The 27770-nt window shown below is 43.8% G+C and overlaps 2 protein-coding genes and 1 long non-coding RNA gene across 5 annotated transcripts in view; 2 read left to right on the top strand and 1 right to left on the bottom strand.

Annotated features, from left to right (window-relative positions):
* The first annotated feature begins 827 nt into the window (after nucleotides 1-827).
* LOC121103750 lies at nucleotides 828-13214 on the top strand. The gene is made up of 4 exons (XR_005835983.1): nucleotides 828-2531; nucleotides 3539-3714; nucleotides 5387-5894; nucleotides 12871-13214. It is a non-coding gene; the product is annotated as an uncharacterized LOC121103750 (long non-coding RNA).
* Nucleotides 12124-19512, bottom strand: SBDS (SBDS ribosome maturation factor). The gene is made up of 5 exons (XM_008698567.2): nucleotides 19166-19512; nucleotides 18361-18490; nucleotides 16543-16743; nucleotides 14821-14985; nucleotides 12124-12912 (listed from the first exon to the last, which is right to left on the bottom strand). Exons 1-5 carry the CDS (start codon nucleotides 19291-19293, stop codon nucleotides 12784-12786), a joined length of 753 nt encoding a protein of 250 aa, XP_008696789.1. The 5' UTR covers nucleotides 19294-19512; the 3' UTR covers nucleotides 12124-12783.
* A 758-nt stretch (nucleotides 19513-20270) lies between these two features.
* The window catches only part of LOC103670173 (S-adenosyl-L-methionine-dependent tRNA 4-demethylwyosine synthase TYW1), a 202241-nt gene continuing 194741 nt past the window's right edge, over nucleotides 20271-27770 (top strand). The window contains exons 1-3 of one of the 3 annotated variants that reach the window (XM_040634988.1): nucleotides 20271-20474; nucleotides 21343-21473; nucleotides 22080-22232. In XM_040634988.1, the coding sequence (XP_040490922.1) occupies nucleotides 20471-20474; nucleotides 21343-21473; nucleotides 22080-22232 (288 nt within the window). In that variant the 5' untranslated portion in view covers nucleotides 20271-20470. The other 2 variants (XM_008698566.2, XM_040634987.1) reach the window with 2 other exon arrangements.

The raw sequence follows: 27770 nt of genomic DNA, 5'->3' as shown, positions 1-27770 counted from the left end.
GGGGGGGGGCAACTGAGCACCTGCCATGGGGAGTGAAATGTCAAGGCTGGGGGTTGGCGCTGGGAGGGCTGCACCTGACTTCTGACTCAGGACCCTCTCCATGCCGCATGCCCCCCTCCCTCCTGGTGCAGTGGCCCAAGGAGGCTGCTGATGGGCCGGAGCCCCAGCGCTGTGGCTACCCTCCTCGTAGTGGAGACGGTTCTCGTTCATCAGGATGTTTTTCGCTGCTAGTCCATCTGGACCCGGTGTGGGATGAAGAGCGTCTGGGCCAGGGTGTCTCAAGAAAACCCAAAAGCTTTTGTTACTATACATGCACGTTGCAGTCAAGTTAAACTTTCAGAACAGTTCCCTTGGGGAAGTTTATTTTTCTTTGAAGCTGTACAGAGTTTGGGGGTTTGGACTCCATCAGGACCAGTCTGGTCAGAGGGTCCCCGGCCTGGGCACACTGCTAGAGGCCCCCGCACCCCTCCCCGTACTAGGCGGGCCCCGCAGCCCCAGGGCACCCGGGGCCAACTGGCAGGCTGTGTGCCTCAAACCCTGCTTTGTCCTGGTTAGGCAGCTTCCGAGGGATGCTGGGGCGGATCTGGGCAGCGATGATTCTAGAAACCCCAGCATCTGCTCCAAGAACACCTCCCACTCCCTTTCTCATTCTAGTACTCTATTGGGGAAATATACACATAAATAAAATGTGAAGAAAATCCATCTCTATTCTTTGCCTGGAAGTAAAATCAGCAATCCCCCTAGTATTTTTCTTCTCTCCCTTCATATTTCCGTAGAAATTGTATTTTAACATCTGCCACAATTTATTATTTCACAGGAAAATACAAACCACACAGATCTTTTACTTGGTGCGGACACGAATGGAATTCACATTTACAGCATCAGGGTTTTTTGTTTTTTGGGTTTTTTTTCTCCAAATAAATCTTTTGAATGGATCAGCATCTACAATGTTTCCTATAGGGAGAAAGAAGTAGGCAGATCTGATTTCTCAGTGGTTTTTGAGAGTCAGTGGAACAGACGTGTACACAGTAAAGCAAGATCTCCACCTTCCCACTGTGGTTATACTGATGTATTTTCGGATGTTTCTCCTTCTTATCTGTGGGCTCCTTGAGGGCAAAGGGTGTGTCTGTCTGGCCACTGTGTCCCCAGCATCTGGCCTTGTCTACTGATTTGTTTTGAATTGAAGAAGGAAAAGCTCTGTTTTTGTCATCTTCAAGTTTGGTTCTGAAAGACCCAGGCCAATTGATCACAGAAAAGGGAAGAAACTTTTTGAAAACACAGCATTTTCAGATATTGAAATCACGTCCTTGCCAGTCGGAACAAGTTCTCTGTGGACGCCTGGGCTTCGGGTCAGTGGCTGGAGGCACCCTGGTCCTTCTGTCCTGGACCAGGGAGGGGAGTACAGAGCTCACTCGTAGGACTTGAAGGGGCAGCTTCACTGAGCCCACGGTGTTCTAGACGTTGTTCCGAGTATTTCATGTTGTGTTATCTCACTTAGATCTTCCCCAGTCGATGAGGTAGGTACGGTGAGCCTCCTCTCGCAAACACAGACGTTGAGTTGTGCTGAAACTGGATAAATCGCTCACATGTCTTAGCAGAGCCTTCCTGGTCGTGAGTCACAGAAACCAACTGGAGATCGGCTTTGCAAAGGAATCAAAAAGGGAGGGGCAGGGAGGATCCAGGAATGTTCTGCTGAACCCACGGTCAGACTTGCCACTAGACTCGGGAAGGCCTTGAACTTGGATCAGGAAAGAGCTGGGAGCCTGGCAAACACACCCCTGATTCATCCTTCTGGCCAGCTGCAGAATGGCTTCTTTCTCTTGGCTTCTTCATCCTTGTAGAGAACGATGGCTGCCCCAGAGCTCCTGAAGTCAAGTATTCCAGGGCCAGCCGCCTGCTAAAACCTGATTGCTGCTGGCTCCCGATTCTAAACTCTTTACAGGGACAATTGCATCTTCTTCATAGGGTCCGCAGCCAGGCACACACCTGTGGTTGCAAGAGTTTCTCCATGTGTGGAAACGAAGGAGGAGTTCAACCACCTCCATTCTGACCTCAAACTTTCTAATTGATCACGGTCTTTCCGGCTTCTCTCTGAACTCGCGCAAAAGAGCCTGCAGGCAAAGCAGCCCCTGATGGGAACCGAAACTACCGCTCAAGCAATGACTGTTCTGAGCCCACCTATGACGGACCCCAAGACAATGATAGACCTGACCTTTACTGCCCACCTGCAGGTGCCCGCTGACCTTTGCCCCACATTTTCCTTGCGTAAACCTGGAGGTATTTTCAGCGTTTTGGAGACACTCTTTGAGACGCTAGTCCACTGTCTTCCTGGTGTCGGCCTCACCGAAATAAATTCCTTTCTTGTTTCACTGTCACTGGTCTCTCCTCAAGTGACTGGACCTGGTCCATTTGGAACCCCCGTGCCCCAGCTCCAGAAAGACTGAGCGATGGATTCTAGACAAGCAATGGAAGGGTCGTGGGGTCCACAAACGCTAAAAATGCACGTGCCGCCTACCAAGTTCACACAACTAGTAAGATTTAAATTTCTTTTTATCCGAATTTATTTCAGACTCTGGGCTTTTTCTATTCCTATAATGCTTTAAGGCAAATCTGTTTGATGCTTTCTTTTTAGTTCCTTTAGCCTCCCCAGATGGTTATCTGGTTTCTAGAAAATTTGTTGCAGAAAGTTGGTTGGAATGAAAGTCTTTCCTTCCTATGCACTTGGTTTCTTGGCATTCCTNNNCCCTCTCCGAGCTTTGAACTGTCTAAATGCTTGTTCTTAGCTTAAAATGTTGATTTATAAGCTCCAGTGTGATTCTGAATCACTCGGAGAGTGATTGAAACAGATTGCTGGGCCCTCCCCGCTAGTCTCTGATTCATTAGGTCTGGAGTTAAGTTCAAGAATGTGCATTTTTAACAAGTTCCCCAGAGATTCTAATGCTGCGGTCCAAGGGACTACACTTTGAGAACTGCTGAGCTGGAAAAGCCAAAGTCACGAACGGCTCCCCGAAGACACACAGTGGCCATGAGCTTTGTATAGTTGACCCTTGAGCGATTGGGTTGAACTGTGTGGGTCCACTTATACGTAGGTTTTTCAGGTAAATGCAGTATAGTGCTGTAAATGTGTTTTCTCTTCTTGATGGTTTTCTTAACATCTACTTTTCTGTAGCTTACTGTATTATAAGCATACGGTATGTGATATGTGCAACATACACAATACGTGTTGTGTCATTGGGCCTCTGGTTAACAGTATGCTGTCAGGAGCTAAGTGACTGGGGGGTCCAAAGTCATATGGGGATTTTGGACTCCTCGCTTCCCCTGGTGAGAACTTCTAAGCCCTGAGCTGTTGAAAGGTCAACTGGACTAATAGAAAGGACTGAATTAGCAAACATGCAGGGAAAATTCAGCCATATTCCGTATTTTATTTGAGCAAATTTGGTAAAGAAATTGCTCAGAATAGTGTCTCTGAAAAGCTCTGGGTACACTTATAATTTTTCTGCAAAACTTGGTAATGGAAATGTATTAATTCTTACTATAGAGAGCTGGAATCAGAAAATGCCGCAGCTGCCATGAATGTGTAAAGTGATAAAGACGTAGAAGAGAGAGAAGTGTGTCATTTGATATTCTTCGGTCCTTTGAAAAAGAAACTTTTCCTATGAACACATTTAAGAATGCAAGGCACCCCGGAGCCGTTGGGGGATATTACGGTGTGAGGTAAACAGAAATGGCAAATTAGCTGTCCACCCTGCCCGCCCCTCCCGGCTTCTGGGAGAAGTGAGTGAAGTGAGAGTGGGGGCTCAGGTCAGGAGGCAGAAGGCTGGGGGTCGGTGAGCTGTGAGGCACTCTGCATTTCACAGATCCCACAGCTGTGTTTGGGAAATCAGAATATCCATGAGGACAAAGTGGACTCTCGAGAGGCAATAAATGAAAACACAAGCCAAGGAAAGGAGGACTTAGAAAAAAAGTGAATCAATTCTTGTTAGAAATTCTGTGTTTTGCAGTAGACTTTGTTCCTACACCATTTACTTGCTATTCCTGAAGGAGAAGGATTGATTTTTAAAACTAAAATGTCTTCTGAGATGTTACATATCCCCCTGCTCAGAAACCTGATCTAACATGGAGACTTACCTTGAAGATACTTCCCTTCTACTACTTGCCTGGTAATAATTTTTGGTCAAAAGTAACACAGTATGGGGTGCCTGGGTGGCTCAGTCGGTTGAACATCCGACTCTTGGTTTCAGCTCAGGTCATGATCTTGGGGCCCTGGGATGAAGCCCCACGTTGGGCTCTGCGCTCAGTGGGGGGTCTACTTGTCCCTCTCCCTCTGCTCCCCCCTCCCACCGGCTCGCATGCACACACTCTCTCTCTAATAAATAACTAAAAAATTTTTAAAAAGTAACACAGTATGACCATGTAGAAACAGAATGATATAAGCCCTCTGTTTTAAAAAGGAAAATAAGAGATCGGAGATACGGGTTTCCCTCCAAGAAAGGAATTATCTTCAAAATGAAAGGAAACTCTGAATCAAATCACTGATCCAAGTGCTTGTTAATGCTGTGCTGTAAAATGGCTTAGTTTGTGCTGATAAGAACATGAAACTTACAAGCTTCTGAACTCCATGGAGAGCCTGGGCCAGCTGATGGTCCAATCTCAAGAGAAGGTTCCAGGCAAGACCAAACTTAGTTATGTTATGTGGTTTCCTCTGTTGTGTTTCCTTCCATCTAATATAAAGAGATAAAGACTCTTGCTATCACATTGTTTTAGGAAAGAGCTTTGTATAGCCTTTTTAACCTTTAAAGCCCTATGAATGTCAACATTTTCTCAAAGTCTTTTAGGTAGCGGTGGAAAGACACCAACTTGGTTAGGGTAAGAGATAATAGTGTTCCTCATTCACTGATGGTAAATGAACATTTTGAATTTAAATTTTCTTCCTGCCTTTCTGGGTTTTTAAGAGTCGCTTTCGTTCCCAGATGACTGCTATAATTAACAGCCTCCCTTTTGCAGATATTTACAAAGTGCTTTTGACAGTTTCAAAACCTAACACAATAGGGAGTTAGATTTTCATAATCTGTGGGGAAATAGGAGATGGATGCATGATTTGAGGAGACATTCACGGAATCATCCATTGACTTATCAAATACCGTACTAAGCTCCTGTCTTCTTGGGAGCCTCACTCTGTAGGGGCAATGTGGTGATTGCTAGAACCAAGGCCTGGCTTCCCAACATAATCTAGGTCGATTCCCCTCCTCTTGTCTGATCTTCACATCTGTCCAGCACATTTTATCAGTGAGGATAGAGGCTCAAGCTAAGGTGACCTCTGGCTGATGGCCGTCCACGTCTGTCCAAGTGGGGAGGGGAACTTCCTTGCCCTCTGTTTCCAAAACAGCACAAAACTTGGACATCACCTGAATGCAGGACATGTTGGCCTCATGGAAAGCAACATGGCAAACTCTGGAAGTCAGCCTGGCCGAGCTTGATGCGCATTCAAGTGGGCTGATGCTCTGTGGTACAGATGGGTATGGGCTTTGCAGTGCTGTCTTCCTCATTGCTATGGTCGCTGGAGTAGCAGAGCTTTGTCCACCACAAGCAGCTCTGGGAAGCGGTGAAGAGCCCTTGAAACCATTGGGAGAGAGAGCTCTTCCAGGTGGAGTCGGAACCCTGCCAACCAGGTGAGCAGCCAGGTGAGTGGCATCCTCCAAGAGGCAAAGTACCTTGGACGCTACTGATTGGGAACCTGTAGTGGGAACTTCTATGAATCTACTTACACGAACTTTTCTCCAGCCTCCCCTGCAATACGGAGTATTCCAGAAGCATCTCACGTAGAACCGCCATCAAAAAGCCATGAGAGAGATGCAGCCGCTGAGGAAGGTGGTCCGGCACAGTTTCTCAGGGAGGTAAGCATCGAATTTTCACAGGATTGAGTGTTTGTGAGCATTGCCATAACAAAGTGCCACAGACTGAGCGGCTTAAACAACCGAAATTGATTACTTCCAGTCTGGAGGCTGGAAGTCCAAGATGAAGGTGTGGGCAGCGTTGGTTTCTCGGGAGGCCTCTCTCCTAGGCGTGTGGATGGCCCCCTTCTCCCTGTCTTCACATGGTGTTCCTTCTGCCCATGTCTGTGTCCAAATTTCTTCTTCTAATGAGGTCACTAGTCATATTGCGTTAGGGCCCACCCCAATGACTTCATTTTAACTTAATTACTTCCTAAGAACCCTATCTCTGAATATAGTCACATGCTGAAGTACTAGGGCTTTACAGCATGCATTCTGGGGGGACACATTTCAGCCCCCACTGCCCAGCAATCCCACTCCTAGATATATACCCCAAAGGATTGCAAACAGGTGGTCAAACAAACACTTGTATATGAATGTCCATGGCGGCACTATTCCCGGTAGCAAAAAGGTGGAAACAACCCAAATGTCCATCAACTGATGAATGGATAAACAAAAATGTGTTTTATCCATACAGTAGATTATTCAGCCATAAAAAGGAATAAAATACTGCATTGAAAAGGTTATGTTATGCGAAAGGAGCCAGATGCAAGAGGCCACAGATTGTAGGATTCCATTTATATGAAATAACCTACAATAGGCCAATGCATAGAGACAGAAAGTAGATTAGTGGTTTCCAGGAGCTGTGGGTGCTGAGGGGGAATAAGGAGTGACTGCTCATGAGTATGGAGTTTCTCTTTGGGGTGAGGAAAGTTTCTGAAACTAGGTAATGATGTCGGTACAACATTGTGAGTGCATGCAACATCACTGGGTTGCACACTTCTAAAATGATTAAAATGGTAAATTTTATGTTATGTGTATTTTACCATGCATGCAAAAAGGATCATGGAAGATTATGGCTGGACATGTGGCCTGGTGTCCTTAGCGTCCCCCAATGCTGGCACCTCGTAAAGCCCTCTGCTTCTTTTGTCTCCTCCAGAGGGGACTTGCCGAAACCACTCTCCGTCATCCTCTTCGCCCCTGGTTGGGTTTCATGTGTCTGATAAAATGTTTTCTCTTTGGCCTCCTAAGTTGAGGACCAACTAGGAGCTAGACCCAGCGATCAGAGGTCAGCTGGTACGTGAGGGAGGCTGCAGTTAAGGACCCAGCTTAAATGGCCCCAACAGTTCCTGCGTCACAGGCTTGGTCAGCCTTGGCCAGCTCAGCCTTGGGGTGCACGCATGACCCCTGCGGGATGCTCCTGTCAGTGGGCAGGCTGATCTCAATGGCAGGGTATCCAGAAAGGGGGTAACCCTGTTCCTAAACTCGGCAGCCATGTGTTCCCTCATCCCACTGGGAAGGGATGAGAAGGATAGGAATGTTCCTTTTCTCTGTGGAGGACATGAAAGTCCCTTACCTCTATGGACACAGAGGAGGGAGAAAAATAAATGTTCCTCTCCCCATATCTCCTGTTCCTTTCAACCCCCTCTCCATGCCCTTCTCAGTCACTTTTCACAGGGAATGCTCTAGAGAAGTTTGAATATTTCTGGGCCTTCTTTCTAAAGAAACTGGACAGAGGGGCGCCTGAGTGGCTCAGTCAGTTAAATGTCTGACTTCAGCTCAGCTAGTGTTTTTGTATTTTGGGGGTATATACCCAGTAGTGCAATTACTGGATGGTATGATAGTTCTATTCTTAATTTTTTGAGGACCTTCCATACTGTTTTCCACAGTGGCTGCACCAGTTTGCATTCCCACCAACAGTGCACAAGGGTTTCTTTTTCTCCACATCCTCCCCAACACTTGTTGCTTCTTATGTTATTGATTTTAGCTATTCTGACAGGTGTGAGGTGGTATCTCGTATTCAGGGGATCTGCATTTCCCTGATGATGGGTGATGTTGAGCATCTTTTCGTGCGTCTGTTGGCCATCTGTATGTCTTCCTTGGAGAAATGTCTGTTCATGTCTTCTGCCTAATTTTTAATTGGATTATTCGGGTTTTTTTGTTTGTTTGTTTTAGTGTCAAGTTGGTAAGTTCTTTATGTATGTTGAATACTAACCCTTGATCAGGTTTGTCATTTGCAAATATCTTCTCTCATTCAGTAGGTTGTCTTTTAGTTTTGTTGATTGTTTCCTTTGCTGTACAGAAGCTTTTTATTTTGATGTAGTCCCGATAGTTTATTTTCTTCTGTCTTCCTTTCCTTAGGAGACATATCTAGAAAGATGTTGCTACTGCCAATGTCAGGGAAATTATTGCCTGTGTTCTCTTCTAGGATTTTTATGGTTTCAGGGGTCACATCTAGGTCTTTAATCCCTTTTGAGTTACTTTTTGTGTATAGTATGAGAAAGTGGTTCAGTTTCATTCTTTTGCATGCAGCTGACCAGTTTTCCTAGCACTATTTGAAGAGACTGTCTTTCTCCCATTGCCTATTCTTACCTCCTTTGTCAAAGATTAAATGACCACATGACTGTGGGTTTCTGAGCTTTCTATTCTGTTCCATTGATCTACGTGTCTACTTCTGTGTCAGTACCATACTGTTTTGATGTATTGTATCTTGAAATCTAGGGTTGTGATACCTTCAGTTTTGTTCTTCTTTTTCAAGATTGCTTTGGCTTTTTGGGGTCTTTTATAGTTCCATATAAATTTTAAGATTATTTTTTCTTGTTCCGTGAAAAATGTTTTTGGTGTTGTGATAGGGATTGCATTAAATTTTAGATTGCTTTGGGTAGTATGGACTTTTTAACAATATTTGTTCTTCTAATCCATGAGCACAGAATGTTTTTCCATTTCTTTGTGTGGTCTTCAATTTCTTTCTTTCTTTTTTTTTTTTAGAGAAACACCACCAGGCAACAAGATGCAGCTCCTGGGATTTTTTTTTTTAAAAGATTTTATTTATTTATTTGACAGATACAGAGACAGCCAGTGAGAGAGGGAACACAAGCAGGGGGAGTGGAGAGGAAGAAACAGGCTCATAGTGGAGGAGCCTGATGTGGGGCTCGATCCCATAACGCCAGGATCACGCCCTGAGCCGAAGGCAGACACTTTAACCGCTGTGCCATCCAGGCGTCCCGGTCTTCAATTTCTTAAATCAGTGCTTTATAGTTTTCAGAGTACAGGTCTTTCACCTCCTTGGTTAAGTTTATTCCTAGGTATTTTATTATTTTTGGTGCAATAGTAAAAGGGATTGTTGCCTTAGTTTCTTCTTTTGCTGCTTCATTTTTTAAAAAAAGATTTATTTATTTGAGAGAGAGAAAGGGAGAGCACACGAACAGAGTCAGGGGGTGGGCAGGAAGGGGCAGAGGGAGAGTCTCCAGCAGATTCCCCAGTGAGCGTGGAGCCTGATGTAGGGCTTGATCTCACAACCCTGAGATCATGACCTGAGCCGAAATCAGGAGTTGGTTGCTTAACCGACTGAGCCACCCAGGTGCCTTGCTGCTTCGTTGTTAGTGTATAGAAACACAATGGATTTCTGTACCTTGATTTTGTATCCCACACCTTAGAATGAATTCCTTTATCAGTTCTAGTAGTTTTTTGGTGGGTTCTTTGGGGTTTTCTAAGTATCATGTCATTTGCAAAATGACCCACCTCTTCCTTACCAATCTGGATGCCTTTTATTCCTTTTTCTTGTTTTATTGTGGCTAGGACTTCCAGTACTAAGTTGAATAGAAGTGCTGAGAGTGGACATCCTTGCCTTGTTCCTGACCTTAGGGGAAAAGCTCTCAGTTTTTCACCGTGGAGTATGAGCTTAGTTGTGGGTTTTTCATATAAGGCCTTAATTATGTTGAGGTATGTTTCCTCTAAACCTACTTTTTTTTAAGGGCTTTACCATGAATGGATGCTATACTTTGTCACATTGTTTTTCTGCATCTATTGAAATGATCATATGGTTTTTATCCTCTTTTTGATGTATCATGTTGATTTATTTGTGGATATTGAACCACCCTTGGCATCCATATAATCTGCAAAGTTTTATCTGTAAATCCACAAACGATTTTACCTTAATTACAAGCAAGATTTCTAGTCTTGATTCTTCTGTCTCCACATGACGGTAAGAAATAAGCCTGTGGACCTCAGCCCTTGAAAAGCAAGTTAACTCTTCTTGCTGACCACAAGAAGAGCTCCACCATGAATTTCTCGGCATTCAAGTAGCTTGCCAGACAGAAAACGCTCCTGAGGTATGAATTGTGTTGAGTGTAGGAGACAGGTCTACTTTTCTCTGCAATGAAAATGACTCTGTCTTCTTCAACTCAACTCACTCACCTCCATTCCCTAACCAGAAGTCTTACTCAACTAGGAATTTGGTAAAACGGAGGACTCTTCCAGGGGGGTTTAGGATGGGCCCCGGACAACTCAACTAAGTGTACTTGGAGTGTTGTGAAATCATTCCTCTGTAGGAGCTGCAGTATCCAAATGATATTTAGGTCAGGATTATACTTTTAGCTCAGAAGTGTTGCCATAAAATTCCACTTAGACTCATTAATTTTACAGGTACCAATGGGTATATACATGTGGAGATGAAAATCAATGGCCTTTCTCCCCTCAGCTATTAAATGCTTGTCCTATAATCAATACCTTGAGTTTCAGCAATGTAAGAGCAGGTTGGCAAAAAACTTATAAATAAGGAGTCTCATTACTACCAAAGTCATAGGGACCTCATGATGTGGGCTTGAGGGTAGCATGCAGGAAAAATCATGTATGTGGCCGCTGCTTATGAGTGCTACCCCATTTCCCATCACAGCCCACGGACTAGGTGGTGTATATGACAGCCTGGGGCAAATCAGTGTAAGAGACTGGTTTCAGGCAGAGACAGTACCCCGATGGCTGTGTGTGTGTGTGTGTGTGTAATCTGTGCAGACCAGAATCCACCAAGCGGCACATCAGCACGCATCAGTATGAAGGGTGGGAAGCCTTAGCTCAAAGCTTGACACCTATTGTAGCTTTGAAGATGGATTTGACAGTCGTTAGCTGGACAAATTTGTCATCTCCCGTGCTCACTTCTGACAGCCCTCACTGAGATCGTATGTATCCCTCCACATTTATTCCACATCTGCTGGGGCCAAACGCACGATGGCTCATCTCCTGCCCTTGAGGAGCTCACCATCTAGCACGCCAGATGGGAATTTAAGCAGCTCTCTAGAATGCAAGGTAGGGTGAAATCCAGGCGTAGGAGGGGATTTCAAAGTGAAATCGCTCCCCGGGGTGGAGCGATTGTGTACGGGTACTAGCAACGCTTCACAGAAAAGAGCTGTGCTAACAGGAAAGGGTAAATTCTAAAATGTCATTCTGACCAAATGTACACATGATAGCTTGCATTGAAAAAACGAACAGCTCAGTCCTTAAAACAACCCATTAAAGCACCGTTCCTGGGAGCATGATTGGGAACCAAAATTTTTAACAGGTGCAGAAGCGTGACTCATGTGACCTACACTTGACATTTCTTAAGGGTCCAGGTTTTTAGGAGATGAATCATGAGAAAGACTTAAGATGATGTCAACTGTTGAACTTTCCTTCTCAAGATGCAGCTAATGAACATTTCTAGTGATTAGGACTTCCAACCTGAACCACTAACTGTCTAAGCTGGAGATAAAGTGTGAAGTTCATTGGTTAACAATTATTTTCTGGGCCTTCGAGTTTAGATCTTCATGAAACAACAGACTGTACCAGTAAAATGGAATCAGTCAGAAGGCCATCTTAAGGACTGGTATCAAAACGGTAATTCAATTCCAGCATTACATAAAGTGTATGTTCCCAGGATATCCAGCAGGGGTATTTCTTCTAACACTGTAAAAATCAATTTTGACTTCGCAATTTCAATTATTTTAAATGGACCATTTCTGAGAACTAGTATTAGCAGTGAATTCTGTGTGCTTATAAAACCCATCTGGACCTGTTCAAGTCAAAAACTTCTGTCCACAAAATACAACCATATGTTCATTTCGAGTGAAATGCTAATTTGTATTCTAGAACATCTCTTTTGAAGATAAGTAGATTTTAAAAAACCTGCATGTTGTCCATTTAAGTGTTTAAGTACTAGAAGAATTATATTCAATTACTTCCCAAATAACTAAGATTTATCAGGTGTCCATCCGAACAGGCCGTTCCAACCGCTCCTCACAGGATTTACTTCATCCTGCTGAGAACTCTCTAACCCTACCAGTCAGAAGGCGGAGAAAAGGAAGGGAGCGTGGAAGCTGTCTAGAAACACAAGCCATAGTTTAATAAAAATAAAGAGTGGTTTTATTGATTACATATAATTCCGCTATATTAATATATATATTATAAACTTTATGGATTAGAAACAAATGACTTTATTTTTACCGAGAATAATCTAGGTTATGGCAGCATGTCCAATGAAGATTACTTCAGTCCTGCGGTCGTCACCGAGCTACCTTTCAGATAATCAGAAAGTCATCATCCAAGCTATGTATTAGGCCACACATTTCACTAAATAGAAACAAGACATTATGTTTTCCTCAGCAAACACTCCCCTTCTGTCATGCCTTCCTACATTTATATTATAATATACAAAGTTTAACTTTTTACCCACAAGACTTGCCTCAGGTAACTTGCACGTCGGAAAGTACGAGGCATGAGACAGAGCAAAATGCTACTCTGCCCTCTGTATCTTGGATTTTTCATTTTTGCCTAAAACCCCACTTTATGATTAAAACTGAGTGAATCCCACAGCGTAATACTTATTAGGAAAGTCTTTTTGTGTACACATTACCACAAAGATGGAAAGTAGTTTGAGTCAAGTCAAATAGTTGGAGCAAGTATTCGGCAGACCACAGAAACTAAAGAGGACTGTGGGAAAAGAAAATGCTTAGTGTTTTAGGGCTGAAGCGCTTGACGGGTGTCATTCAAATTTCTCGTCTCCTTCTTCCACATCTTTCAAGTTGAGTACTTCCAAAGAACCTTTGCCTTTGGTCTCCTTTTTTATTAGCTCATCGATTTCTCTGAAGCAGCCGGGGTCAATCAGACACACCTGAAACAAGGAACACAGCTGCTGACCACGAGGACGAACACAGCGTCCACTTCCTCTAAGACACACAGCACCTGCCGGACGTCCCTACTGCTACGGTTCTACAGTGCGACAGCTGAGACGATGCCCAGGCCGGCGGACCGGGTTCTAGTCCAGCCCTGTCTTTCCTTCCCCCCAGTTTTTACTTAAATTCTAGCTGGTTTACACAGTGCAACACTGGTTTCAGGAGAGAATTTAGTGATTGATCGCTTACATAGTAACACCCACTGCTCATCATAACAAGTGCCGTCCTTAATACCCACCCCCCACCCACCTCTCTCCACCAACCCTGTTTGTTTTCTATCATTAAGAGTCTCTTTTTGGGGGGCGCCTGGGTGGCACAGCGGTTAAGCGTCTGCCTTCGGCTCAGGGCGTGATCCCGGCGTTGTGGGATCGAGCCCCACATCAGGCTCCTCCGCTGGGAGCCTGCTTCTTCCTCTCCCACTCCCCCTGCTTGTGTTCCCTCTCTCGCTGGCTGTCTCTGTCAAATAAATAAAATCTTTAAAAAAATAAAAAAAAAGAGTGTCTGCTTCCCTCTATGTTTGTCTTTTCCCCTTCCTTATATTCATCTGTTCTATTTTCTAAATTCCGCATATGAGAGAAATCGGTCTTTCTCTGACTTATTTTGCTTAGCATTATACTCTCTAGCTCCATCCACGTTGTTGAGATCGGCAAGATTTCATTCTTTTTGACGTCTGCATAATATTCTACCGCATACACGTACCACAACTTCTTTAGCCATTTGCCAGTCGACGGACACTTGGGCTCTCTCCACAGTTTGGCTACTGCCACTGCTGCTATCAACGTCGGGGTGCACGTGCTCCTTCAGGTCAGTATGTTTGTACCCTTTGGGTAAATACCTAGTAGTGCAGCTGCTGGACTGTAGGGCAGCTCTATTTTCAACTTTCTGAGGAACCTCCATACTGTTTTCCAGAGTCAGCCTCTGTCTTTCTAAGTATGCATGTAAGCCCTGGCATTCACCTCCCTGTCTGAGGACTTCTCTGGATTCCTTGGCTGTGAAGTGAATGGGACTAGAAAACTATGGTTCTTTTTGTACTAAAATTTAGCATGGACATTACAGTTCAGTGAAAGCACCTCTCTTTGTTGACATCGGAAGGAGAAAAAGAAGCTTGAAGGCCTATTTAGAAATCACGTGTGACATTTTGAAAAGATCTGACAACTTCGGAGTGTCGGATGTATTGCTCCACATTGAGTGGAATGCTCACCAGTCCCAAGCTCGAGCTCATTTAAACTGAAAATGTTACAAATTCTCAGGGCATGAATCCGCAGACAATGAAATCTATACTGGGTCTGACACTGTGGGGCGAGAGGACCTAACACACAATGCTTTTGTTGCTTCTAGAAAATGTTCCGTGGTACGGGGCACCTGGGTGGCTCAGTCAGTTGAGCATCCGACCCCTGGTTTCGTCCTGGGTCGTGAACTCAAGATTGTGGGACTGAGCCCCGGGTTGGCTCCGTGCTCAATAGGGAGGCTGCTTGAGATTCTCTCTCCCTCTCCATGCCCCTCCCCCCTCAAATATATGAATCTTCAAAGAGAAAAAAAAAAGTTCCGTGGTAAATAAGGCTGTCCAACTTTTAGTCCTATTTCCAATTTCCTCATAACAGAAGACTCACTGTAAGATATATTCTCTCATCCGAAATGAGCATGGACTTAACAACAACCACAAAAATCTTAAGGGTGCGTGACTACAAACTAGTTTTACTTAAACCTTGACATTTTTACTTAATTCTAGGAAAGAGGTTTTGGAAATGTCTGTTTATACCCTCTAAATGTCTGTTACACATTTATGACTAGAGAACAGACTACTTTGGTAACATGGAAGCAAAAGAATAAGAGTGTTTTCATCTCACAATTTCTAACTGTTGACTGTAGTCTTCACTCTCTATGACCTTGATCAGTGGCTTGAGCTTTTCTTTCAGCTTCTTCCCTTCATTCACTGGAAGAAGGAACCGGAGTCTCATGTGAGCACGTTCGATCTGCATCTTCTCCTTTAACTGCTTGATCACCTCCAAAGCCTGGCGAGACAAAATTGAAAACGATGGCCATTCCTTCTCTTCTTCTGCGGCCTTACTTTGTAAGGGATTCAAAACAAAGCAGTTTCCATCTGGCTGAATGACGGTTCTTAGATAGGACACAGAGAACATAAGCAACCATACGGAAAAAATAGGTACATTGGACTTAAAGATGACAAACTTTTGTGTTTCCAAAAAAAATATCCAGAAAGTGAAAAGACAAGCCATTGAATAGAAAATATTAGCAAATCACACATTTGATGAGGTACCAGTATGTGGAATAGATACAGAATTCTTACAGCTTGATAATGAAGACACAAATAATTAAAAAATGGTCAAAGGATGTAGACAGTGTTTTCTCCAAAGACGACCAAGGGTCAATAAGCACATGAAAATATGCTGAAATCATAGTTATTAGAGAAATGCAAATCAAAAGCAGAATGATACACAGGTGAATTAATTACAAATATGATCAAAGATGTGGCGAAACTGGAACCCTTGAACACTGACTGGGAATGTAAAATGCTTCAGCTGTTTTGGAAAATGGTTTGGCAGTTCCTCAAAAGGTTAAATATAGTTACCATATGACCCAGCGATTCCATTTCTGAGTACAGAGAAATGGGAACATGTACACACAAAAACTTATAATGAACTTCATAGCAGCCTTATTCATAAGAGCTAAAAAGCAGAAACAACGCAAATATCCATCAATGCGGTATTTCCATACAATGGGTTATTACTGAGTCCTAAAAAGGAATGAGGTACTGACATGTACTCTAATAGGTATGAACCTTCAAAGGGCCACATATTGTATGATTCCATTTATATGAAATGTCCGGAATAGCAAAGTCCATAGAAACAGAAAACAAATTTGCCAAACACTAGTGAGAGGGAGGAAACAAGGAGTAACTGCTAATGGCGACAGGGTTTCTTCTGGGGGTGACAGAAATGTTCTCAAATTAGGTAATAGGGAAGGATGCAAAATCTTGTGAATATACCACTGAATTGTACCTTTAAAAAAGATGACTTGTATGGCATGTGAATTATACGTAAATAAAAAAAATGTAAAATACAGAGCTGAAATGACTCTTTAAAAATCCAAGTTTTGGGGCACCTGAGTGGCTCAGTCAGTTAGGTATCTGACTCTGGGTTTTGGCTCAGGTCATGATCTCAGGGTTGTGGGATCGAGCCCTGAATCATGCTTCATGCTCAGTGTGGAGCCTACTCGAGGCTCTCTCCCTCCCCTTTTGCCCCTCCCCCAGCTTGTGCACACTGTCTCTTTCATGTAAATAAACAAACATTAAAAAAAAAAATCCAAGTTTTATCTTTAAAGGTTTGATTTGGAAAGGAAGATGAGAGCTGTAGTACATTTGTGCTTCATTAAAAAAAAAAAATTCCATTACTCCTCCCTACAACCCGCATCATTTCCTCCCCCCTCCCCAAAACCTCTACCCAACTACTTCTAAGTAGCATCGTTTTATTTTAACAGACTATTTTAATGTTTTCTTCAGAGAAAACTGATTTTCATTTGGATACTTTTTGACATTAAAAACCACTCACCTGCTGTTTTGTACTCTTATTGGTTTTGACTGAATAGTGGATGTCCTTCATGGCTCTCTCAATAAGGATAACAGTGTATGGTCTCTTTGTTTCAGGGTTCACGCACTTGTCAGCTACAATCGTTGCGATGTCCCTGAACATCTGCTCCAGCTGTGTATGCCGTTCTTTATCCGATACCTGAACCTCTCCTTTAGTCAGAATCTAAAAAAACCCCAACAGATTTTAAAAAAGCAATGCCTTTATTGCACAGTATTTGTTACCTAACCACAAGAATTAGTAACTTGGGGAGAAAATTAAATTCCATCCTTCTCTGCTATTGATACACAAGTAATGATTTGAGCTTCACCTAAAGGAAACACTGGATTATCTTGTGCTGGAAAATCTTCCTTATTTAGGTGGGGAAAGGGGAAAAGGCAATCTTGCAAAGGTTATAAATGGCGAAATCTTTGAAAAGCAATTCCATTTTCAGGTATATTACACTAAAAACACATACATGGACAAAATAAAGAAACTTAGTAGAAGATTTAAGTTTTGGAGGCTTTTTGGAAATTTGGAGGCTTTGCAAAATTGTTCACGTCCTGGATTATTAAAAACAATGTTGCACAACAACAAAACCAAATAATCTGATTAAAATGAGCAGAGAACGTCAACAGACACGTCCAGACGGCCAACAGACGCCTGAAAAGATGCTCAACATCATTCGTCATCAAAGGAAAGAAAATCAAAACCACAATGAGTTATCACCTCACACTTGTCAGAATGACTAGAATTAAAAAACAAAAACCAACAAATAGTGTTGGCGAAGATGTGGAGAAAAAGGAACCCTTATGCACCGTTAGTGGGAATGCAAACTGGTGCAGCCACTGTGGAAAACAGGATGGAGGTTCCTCAAAAAATTAAAAGTAGAAATACCATATGATCCAGAAATCGCACTACTGAGTACCCCCAGAAAACAGAAACACTAATTTGAAAAGGTACACGCACCCTTATGTTTGCTGCAATATTTACAACAGCCATCATACTGAAGCAACCTCGGTGTCCACGACAGATGAATGGATAAAGAAGATATGGTACATATAGAAATACAATGGACTATTACTCAGCTGTAAAAAGGAATGGGTCTTGCCATTTGCAATGACATGGATGGACCTAAAGGGTATAATGCTAAGTGAAATAAGTCAGGGAAAGGCTAATACCATATGATTTCACTCATATGTATAATTAAGACACAAAACAAATGAACAAACAAGAAGAGACAAAAAAAACCCAGACTCTTAACTATGAGAACAAACTGGTGGTTGCTAGAGGGGAGGTGGGTAGGGAATGGGTGAAATAGATAAAGGGGATTAAGAGGTTTGAACTTCCGTTATAAAATAAGTAAGTCACAGAGATGAAAAGAACAGCATATGGAATATAGTCAAGAAGACTAATAACACTCTTTACTGACAGGTGGTGATGACGCTTACCTGAAACTGATGTAACACTGTGCGGTAATTATACTTCAATTAAAAAGAGTGATGTTATGGGGCACCTGGACAGCTCAGTCCACTAAGTATCTGACTCTTGATTTCGACTCAGGTCATGATCTCAGGGTTGTGAGATCGAGCCCCACATTGGGTGTGGAGCCTGCTTAAGATTTTCTCTTTCCCTCTCCCCCAACTCTTTCCAAAAAGAAAAAAAAAAAAGTGATGTTATTCAGGTTGAACTATTGTAGGATAACTACTCCCCAAAAATAATGTTTTAAAGTTTAACACACCTATAAGTACTTCTACTACAAAGAACACTAACGTCAATTATGCTGTAGATGTTAGAACTCACCTGCTTACAGATTTCCGTCTGGTCGTCTGTTCCAAATGCACTGATCAGATCCTCCTTCTTTGCAACTTGACCTTTAGAAACATTTACAAACACTGAGTGGGTCTGCAGAACTTCATCAAGGTCTTTTTCCCTTTTGACAGCAGGAGAGAAAACCCTAAGTGAACAGACTTGAAACTTGGAAATTCATTCACATTTAAATACAAGATGGCAACGATATAAACACCAAGAAACAACAAATACTCCCAACTGACCCTCAGTGCGAGGGAACATTTTCAAAACTCAGAACGGATTTGTATTCCTACTTATTCACTGGAGACAAACGTCACGGGAGTATGCATGAAACCCTGAACCGGGGCGGAGGGCGGGCTGCTGCCAGGGAATCCCGATCCCTAGATGGCAGCAGCGAAGACACTACGCACCTCGGTGAAACTACTGGGCAAAGATCTGTGACATCAGGATGTTCTATTGCTACGGGAACTATCTGGAAGACTAGGTCCCAACCCTTTAATGTTATTTTGGCGAAAGGACCATATCCTGGGGGGGGGGGGTTTCTTGGCTGTAGCTTTAACGACACCAACCGATTAAAACAAAACCCAAACCAACAACCTAAACCACACTAACCAAATAAAAAAAGGAACCCCTGATTTAGGCGCTAAGCTCGGGAAGGACAGTGATTCTCAGGCTCACAGCCGGAATAAATTTTCCATTTCTTTCCCTGCCAACACCCCAGTTCATTCGAAGCCCAGGGGTAGGCCGCCTCGGAGGCAAGTGTCCGGCCAGAGCCCGGAGGGAGAGGGTGACTCACACGCCGCTCCGCCAGCCGACGACTTTGTTTTTGTAGCAGGCGATTTCGAAGCGCTTCCCGGCGCGCTTCATCCGTACCACGGCCACATTGGTTAGGCGGATCTGGTTGGTGGGGGTGAAGATCGACATGGTGGCTGCTCACAGACGCTGCGTCCGGGGAACCAAGGCTAACCCGCGCCACCGGCCTGACGATCACCTGCGCCTCGCTGTAACGCCCCGGCGGCGCGCGGCTAGACCACTAACTGCCCCGACGGCCGCCACAATACACCCAGTTAACTTATTGCGCAGGCGTCAGGTGTTGCAGACACCAGGGGAGGAAAAGAGAGCAGCAACGCCTGCGCACTGTAGCTTTTACGACATCGTTCTGCGCCGCACAAGTGAGGCGCCCTTCCTTAATGTAATATACTTCCGCCAATGAGCTAAAGAGCTGTGATTGGCTGGTGAATTTCATGTTTTCGCGACCGGGGGGAAACGTATAGCGCCGGTCCGTCTTAGTTCCGCAGAGTTCGGGGCCACACCTACCTTAACTCTTCATTGTGGAAAAATTGTAAGATAAAAAAGTTGAGAAAAAAGTACGATGAACTCCCACAAGCCCATCGCCCTGCTTCAACAATTAACAATATTTTGCCATTCTTGTTTCATTCTCCCTCTTTTTTGTTGGAGATTAAAGCAAATTATAAGATTTTAGCTTTAAATATGTTTGTCTATACTCCTTACGGATGCACCCAACAAGATCAACCAAGTCCTTAATATCACCTAATGGCCAGTCCATAACCAAATTTCCCGAAATAATGCCTTTTTACAGTCGGTGTGTTTCAACTGAGGACCAAACGCGACCACCGATGGCATTTGGTGGACGATACCTTTTTAACGCGCCGGTCTCCCCCCCCTATTTCTTTCCCAGATGCCACGCCCGTCTTGGCCTTGCTCCCCATTGGGTCCGCCCCTTGCACCTCTGCACCAATCCTCGAGCGTTTGGATGCGCTCTGGCTTCCTCGCCCTTGGCCGAGGGCGGTGCTTCCCTTGGGGCCCACCCCTTCCCCTCTGAGCCAATCCGAGCCGGACCAGGAGGGTTTCCTCGCGCGGAGATGTAGGCGGGGCTTCCCTCTGGTCCGCCCCTTCCCTTCTGAGCCAATCCCGACGGGCCGGCGAGTGGCATGGCTGCCCCCAGTGCTGCCGGCTGTGGGGTGTACTGGTAGTGCTTCAAGGTAGTTTGGCGGTCTCCTGGTATCCGCACCGGCCGCCAGGTCTTTCAAGTCTGCAGCCCTAGGGTCTGTCGGGCCGCAGGGCCTGGGCTCTGAGAAGAATGGGTAAGGGCCCCCCGGTGGGCAAAATTCGTGAGGCGGGAGGAGAGAGGAAACCGTTTTTCTCCGACCCTCTCCGAACGGAGTGGCGTCCTCGGGCCCCGTCCTTCAGATTGTTGCACTTGTCAGCCCCGGACGCGAGCCGCTGACAGCAAGGGAGTACTGAACCTTGCTCTTGACCTGGCTTTTGCCTCGTGAGGCTAGGGATGAGTTCAGAAGGAGCTATGCTTCTAACCTCAAGTAAAACGCAGAGCAAACTGCCCACTGTCTTTTACCCACGTGTGTTGAGGGCTTTTGGTCTTTTCCAGGGTGGAGCCGCAACTGCAAAGGCCACTTTTGCCCTTTCCACAGTGGAGCGGCACCTGTAAACCCCACATTTTAGGCTTCGCCTTTTGAAATTGCCTCCAGGTTCAACATTTGAGGCCAGGTCTATTCACATCTCCCTCCAAAAAATGGGTGTGAGGTCAGTTCAAAACCCTTTATAAGTAGCAGTGGGTCTTTAAAACTAGAAGAAAGGGAATAGTTTAGTACTTTTTAAAGCTTTTCTTATAGAGCACACAAAATAAAGCAAAATTCATAATTCCACATGAAGTGTTTCAACTTCTCTTGCTTCCAAATGCTACATCCCAATGAAGGTACAATTTTGTATATTTTCCTGTGTTAGCCTTATCCTTACAATAATTTTATCATTACCATGTGCAGTGGTGTATTATTTTTATTAGAGTTGATTTTTTTTTATAGATTTCTTAGCCTGGTTGTTGAAAATGAAGTTTGTTTTTTTGTTTTTTTTTTTTAATTTTTTATTCTTAAAATCAGGAAGAGCACCTTTGTATGTGTAGCTTTAAGTAAAATCACCTGTATCATTTAAATTTAGATCCTTCTTTGGATACGTGGGACTTCTCATCACCTTTAATGTCATTGTGGATAAACAGGTTTTACATATATTTGGGCTTTGCCTTTGGCATTAGCCTTTGGATTTGTTTCCAGATTGTTATCAGGAAGCAGGTAAGTGGAATTATTTTTTATCGGAAAGTGTTAAGGTATTACATTTATATGGAGAGTTTAGAGTGCAGATTTTCTAAGGTTTTTAGAAAAGCTAAAAGGAACTTTCAGTCACTTTTATGTTTGGTGTTTAGACATTTTTTTTTAATGCCTGAAGAATTTATTCTCAGTTTTTAGAGACTAAGTTATTATGGACGGTTATTTATGTGTTCTTTGATGGGCTGTGGATGTCTCACTGTTAAGATACAGGAAGATTTTGTAATGAAAAATTAAACTTGTAAAAAAAAAAGATCTCTTTAGCATCTTCAAAGGGCAGTTATCTTCTCTTTTCTTACCACTAACTAAGAATCAGTAAATAAGTTCCTACTGTTATTCCATGAAAGCACATTATGGATGAACGTGTGTATAGTTTTGTCCTGGAGGGAGTAGGAATCTTTATAGTCTTAAGAAATCTGGGTCCAGCCTTTAAAGGACCTGATTATATCAAGGGGTTAATATTTGAGGAGTACATCAGAAAGATAAAGAGAGTAGAAAACTGGTCAGTATCTTTGCTAGTTTTCGTCCCTGTTGAAGTTGGGAAAAGATTCAAACTTGATGGATTTTGTGCAGTTGTTTATCTTCAAGGACAAGAACTCACAGGAGAAATCTGTTCCAAAAGCAACTCAGGATTTGATGACCAATGGTTATATCTCTCTTCAAGAGAAGGAAGTCTTTGTGTCTGGGGTGAAGATTTTCTATGGTTCCCAGACTGGAACAGCAAAGGTAAGAACTTCATGTGATACTTTAACTTGGGTTTCCTGATCTTTTAGAAGATCTCTTAAAAGTGTCCACTAACAGTGAACGGAATTAGTCTTCAGGTTTTTTTTCATCTTCTTTTTTCCCTTTTCCAGCTTACATTTTTCCTTTCTGGGGTGGTGGGTGGGTTTTTATTCCTTGTGGCCAATTCCCGTGATTGGTGGTGTCTGATGGTCCCTGTCACGAAGGGTCTTTGTTTCGAAGCTTGCTTCTGCCTCAGCAGAATGGAGAGTTCTAAGCCTATTATTGATGGTGGGTGTAGAGGTAGGGGATAGTGAAAGGAGAATGTCAGCAGTAGTGTCCAGTATGGGTCCTGACTTTCACAACTTCGCACGGCGACTTAATAAACTGTATTTTGATTTAATAGTGTTGAAAGTGTTAACAGTAGATACTGAATACTGTCTAAAGTCGCTCTATGCTGCAGATGTATATGCTGCCAGCTTCTTTGTTATGAAGGTCACAACTGTTTAGTGCTTTCCAGGGAAGGATTCTAAGGTGAACCTGAAAATGAAGTTAAAAAAAATCAATGTCGAGTGGTTTTTGTGTAGTACTAAAGAGGGTTGTACTGCCCTCTTGTGGATGTTTTGTAGAATACTATTTCTTAGTTTTTCAGAACAGTTGAAGGTCACTTAATATTAAGTTCACCTGTAAACAACAGAGGTGGGAAACTGGAAGAAATGGAAAAAAGGCATCTGAGCAGCCAAAACAAAGTCCTTCTATGTTATTTATAAAAGATCTCACTCATAGCCTCTCTCGTGTGTTTTTTTCCCTAAAAGATCAAATTAACACTTGGAGATTGTAACAAATCCAGGGTGTGGGGGGTTCATAATGAAAAGAACTCTGTAGTGAATCTCTTTTTAACTATTTCTTATTTTTGGTTCCTCTGATGGCTATTTTTTTTTTTTTTAAGATTTTATTTACTTATTCGACAGAGATAGAGACAGCCAGCGAGAGAGGGAACACAAGCAGGGGGAGTGGGAGAGGAAGAAGCAGGCTCATAGCGGAGGAGCCTGATGTGGGGCTCGATCCCATAACGCTGGGATCACGCCCTGAGCCGAAGGCAGACGCTTAACTGCTGTGCCACCTAGGCGCCCCTGATGGCTTTTTTTTTTTTAACCTGTGTGTGCCATATTTCCAGATTACTAATGTTAGTTAAAAGTTATTGACTCCTGAGGCGCCTGGGTGGCACAGCGGTTAAAGAGTCTGCCTTCGGCTCAGGACGTGATCCTGGCGTTATGGGATCGAGCCCCACATCGGGCTCTTCTGCTATGAGCCTGCTTCTTCCTCTCCCACTCCCCCTGCTTGTGTTCCCTCTCTCGCTGGCTGTCTCTATCTCTGTCGAATAAATAAATAAAATCTTTAAAAAAAAAAAGTTATTGACTCCTTATATTAATTAACCAGACATCCCTCAAATCTCAGTGGCTTTATTGTTGGCCACCTCTTTGTTGATGTGGGTTTGGTGACCCTCCTTAAAGCTGTGCCATTTGAATTTCTTTATTCTGCTCTCACACTGAACAGATTCGTATTCGGCTGGGTAAGGGAGATTAGTTTCTCCTTGCAACTTCGAAGGTGTCACTTCACCATCATGGCTAGTCTCCTCATTCTTTTGTAGATGACTTGATTTTTTTGTTTCTGGAAGCTTTTAGAATCATTTTTTTGTCCGTAGTGCTTGGAACTTTGTTTTGTTTCGTTTTGCTTTACAGGTTTTATTCATTTACTTGACACAGAGGGAGCACAAGCAGGGGTGAGGGAGAAGCAGGCTCTCAGCTGAACAAGGAGCCCAATGTGGGGCTGATCCCAGGACCCCAGGATCATGACCTGAGCCGAAGGCAGACGCTTAACCAACTGAGCCACCCAGGCGCCCTTATGTTTGAACTTTTTTGAGATGGTGTCTAGATTGGCTCTTTTTTTATTAGCTCTTGTGCTGGACACTTGGGCTCTTTTGAAGATTTGTGAGCATTTCTGCAGATATTTCTTGGGCAAATTTTTTCCCCTTCCATATTCTCTTTTTTTCTTTCTGGGACTCTTGTTAGTTGGATGTTAGAGGTTTTGAATGGCTTCTTTGTCCTAAATCTTTCTTCTCTTACTTTTTGTAACTTTTTCTTTCTACTCCGTGTTGTGGAATTTCAATTCCAAACCTTCTTTTTTGAATGTTTTATTTTGGCTATTATGTTTTTAGTTGCAAAAACACTACTTTTTTCAGTTTTTATATTATCTTATTGGTGATTTAAGAATATCTCTCAATAAGGGCACCTGGGTGGCTCAGTTGGTTAATCGTCTGCCTTCGGCTCGGGTCATGATCCCAGGGTCCTGGGATTGAGTCCTGCATTGGGTTCTTTGCTCAGTGGGGACCCTGCTTCTCTTTCTTTTTCTGCCTCTCCCCTGGCTTGTACTCTCTCTCTCTTACTTGCTCTCTCTGTCTCTCAAATAAATAAATAAAATCTTAAAAAAAAAAAAAAAGAATATATCTCAGTGAATTCGTTTTTCTGTTCCCTGATTTATCTGCTTTCTCAGTTTTTCTGTTGCTATTTCTCCTTCTTGCTACTTGTTCTTATGGTATTCTTTGTGATCCATGGTTTTCTTTTAATATTTAGGAGAGAATGATGGGGTAGCTGTTGTGGATTTTCTATTATTGTGTGCACAGATTTGTGTTCTCTAATTATAAATTTTCACCAGATGTTCTGTGCGCGGTGGGTCAGGGCATGCCATGGGACCTATTGGCCCCACATCTCCCTCTAACTACACCTCAATTTTTTTTTTTTTTTTTTGAGCATTAAGCTCCTTGAAAGTGTCTGCGTCACTATCTCCAAATCTCCAGTTTCCCTACTCCTGTTTTCCTTGGGCCACTCTTGTGTGTCCCCACGTGTTCCCAGTGACTTCCATGCTGCTAATTAATTCTCACTCTTCATCTTCTTTGACACTGTTCCTAGGTCATCCGCCTACTCGGCCAAGGCTAGCCTTCCTCACTGTCATTTGCAGATTTCTCCTCATCTTCTTCTTTTTTTTTTTTTTTAAGATTTTATTTATTCATTTGACAGAGAGAGAGACAGCCAGCGAGAGAGGGAACACAAGCAGGGGGAGTGGGAGAGGAAGAAGCAGGCTCCTAGCAGAGGAGCCTGATGTGGGGCTCGATCCCATAACGCTGGGATCACGCCCTGGGCCAAAGGCAGATGCTTAACGACTAAGCCACCCAGGCGCCCCTCTCCTCATCTTCTTGACCTCGAAAGATAGGAGTGTCCCAAGGCACAGACCTTGAGACCATGTCTTTATTTGCACTCACCGTACTCTAAGGGATCTAGAGCTTTGCATTCTTACTATTAGATACAATTTGGCAGACTCTTTCTATAGAGGGCAAGGTATTTTATTTTGTATACTGTGTTTTTTGGGTTTGTAGGGTTTGTGAGCCATACGGTCTTGTTGCAGCTGCTTAGCTCTGCGGCTCTAGTGTAAGTGGCATGACTGGGTCCCAGGACCTTTTACCCACAGAGACAAATGGAGGGCTGGCTTGGACCTGCAGGCCCTAGTTTGTATTCAGTGGTGGCCCCTAAATGCATGTTTTTAGTCTGAACTGTTCCGCTCCACTCCAGGCTCTCATGGCCAGGGCCCTGTCGTAGGTCTTCATGGGACGTCTGGTAGGCATCCCAAAGTTAGTACGCTCCAGCTGAACTCCCATTTTTTTGCCCAGACCTTTTCCACTTAGAATCTTTACCATTTCAGCAGATGGCGACTTTATTTTTCCAGTTGCCTAGTTAAAGAACAAAACCAAAACCCTTTGAATTCTCTCTTTTTCCTGCTAACCCCCATTCCATTTGTAGCAAATGCTGTTTGTTCTCCTTTCAAAATGGCTCCAGGCGCCAGTCACTTCTCAGCACTCTGGCTCACGGCACCCTCTGCTTTTGTCTGGATCACTGCGGTCACCTCACCGCCGGTCGGTCCCCTTCATTCGGTGCTGCTCGGCCCCTCCCTGGCCTCAGTGTCCCCTCAGCTCAGCAGTCACAGGGACTTCGAAAACTTGAGTGAAATCACGTTCCCTTCAGCTTAAAACCCAGCAATGACCTCCTCATTCACTTAGAGTAAATCAGGGCCCTCACGGTGGCCAGGAGGCCCTCACGTCTGGTTCTCCATTATCTCTTTTACCTCTTGTCCTTGGTCCCCACGTCTCCGGTCTTATTAACCTCCTTGCCAAGCCTGCTCCCTCCTTCAGGCCTTTTCACTTACACGTTGCTCTGCTCGGGGTAACCTCATGGCTTGCCTCGCACGTCCTTCAGGTTTGGCTCAAGTCTATCTTTGAGGCCTCTGCCACCAAACACTTGTTGTTTTTCCAGTTGTGACACGAACTACCCAGAGTTTTTGTCAGACTCCACAGGTACAAGGACCCAGTCTGCAAGACTGTCTCCACGTAAGATGCCAGTCCCTAGTCCCAGGGGCCACCCGTGCTTCTGACTGGACCAGCTATAAATTCAATACACAGTCCTCTCCTTAGTTCGATAATTTCCTAGAAGGATTCACAGAATCAGGAAATTGCCCGACTAACTATGCTTCCTGGTTTATTAGAAAGGATACAAGGCAGAAACAGACAAATGGCAGACATGGGGCAAGGTTACGGTGGGGAGGGGTGGCTCGGAGCTTCTGTGCCCACCAGCTCCTCAGCACATCAGTGTGTTCACCAATCCGGCAACTCCCTGAGTCCTCCCATTTAGGGGTTTTAATGGACATTTCAAATCATTGGCCGTGGATGATTGAACTCAGTGGGAGCAGTGGTTCTGAAAGTTCTAAGACTTTAATCACGTAGTTGGTTTTGTGGTGACCAGCCCCCATCCTGAAGCGACTTGGGGCCTGCCTCCCCATGAGTTATTTCATTAGCTTACCAGAGTCAGTAAGTTCCAAGGGTTTTAGGAGCTTTGTGCCAGGAACTAGGGGGAAAAAGACTGAAAAAAAAAAGTATATATATATATATATTTATTTACTTATCTTATGCACCTGTCCTGACCCTCCCTGTGTAAAATAACAACTGTCCCCAGACCTGTAATACTGTGTTCTTACCCTTATCCTGATTTATTTTCTTCCATAGCACTAGTCATCATCCGATTAACTATGTGTTTTCTCATTTCCATGTTTGCTCTGTCTCTGTCCATTAGAACATAAGCTCCCTGAAGGCAGGGACTATATGCGTCTTGTTCACTGTTGTGTAATATTGCCCAGACTTGAGACTGGCACGGTAGAGTCCCAGTAAAAGATGCTCAGTAGGCTCAGCTTTCGTCCTGGGAGATGGGGAGCCAAGTGTTAGATGACTAAGCGAAAAGTGGGAAGGCGTTTTTCAGAGTGCCAACATGTGGCTAGAAGTTTTAGCTTTCCCCAAACATTTGGTTCATTTCTTCTAGAGAAGAGCTAATGGGTGTTTTGGCGGGGGGTAAAGGGCAGATGCTGCCTGGGCTCGGTGTGCACTTGTCCTGTATACAAATTGTCTGCTCGTTGGTTCTCCTCTGCCCCAGGGTTCCCTCCCAG

This window comes from Ursus maritimus, unplaced genomic scaffold, assembly GCF_017311325.1.
Source record: "Ursus maritimus isolate PB19 unplaced genomic scaffold, ASM1731132v1 scaffold_2, whole genome shotgun sequence".
Classification (NCBI taxonomy): domain Eukaryota; kingdom Metazoa; phylum Chordata; class Mammalia; order Carnivora; family Ursidae; genus Ursus; species Ursus maritimus.
Note: the sequence above shows the minus strand (reverse complement) of the source record. Positions and strands in the feature narration are given on the sequence as shown.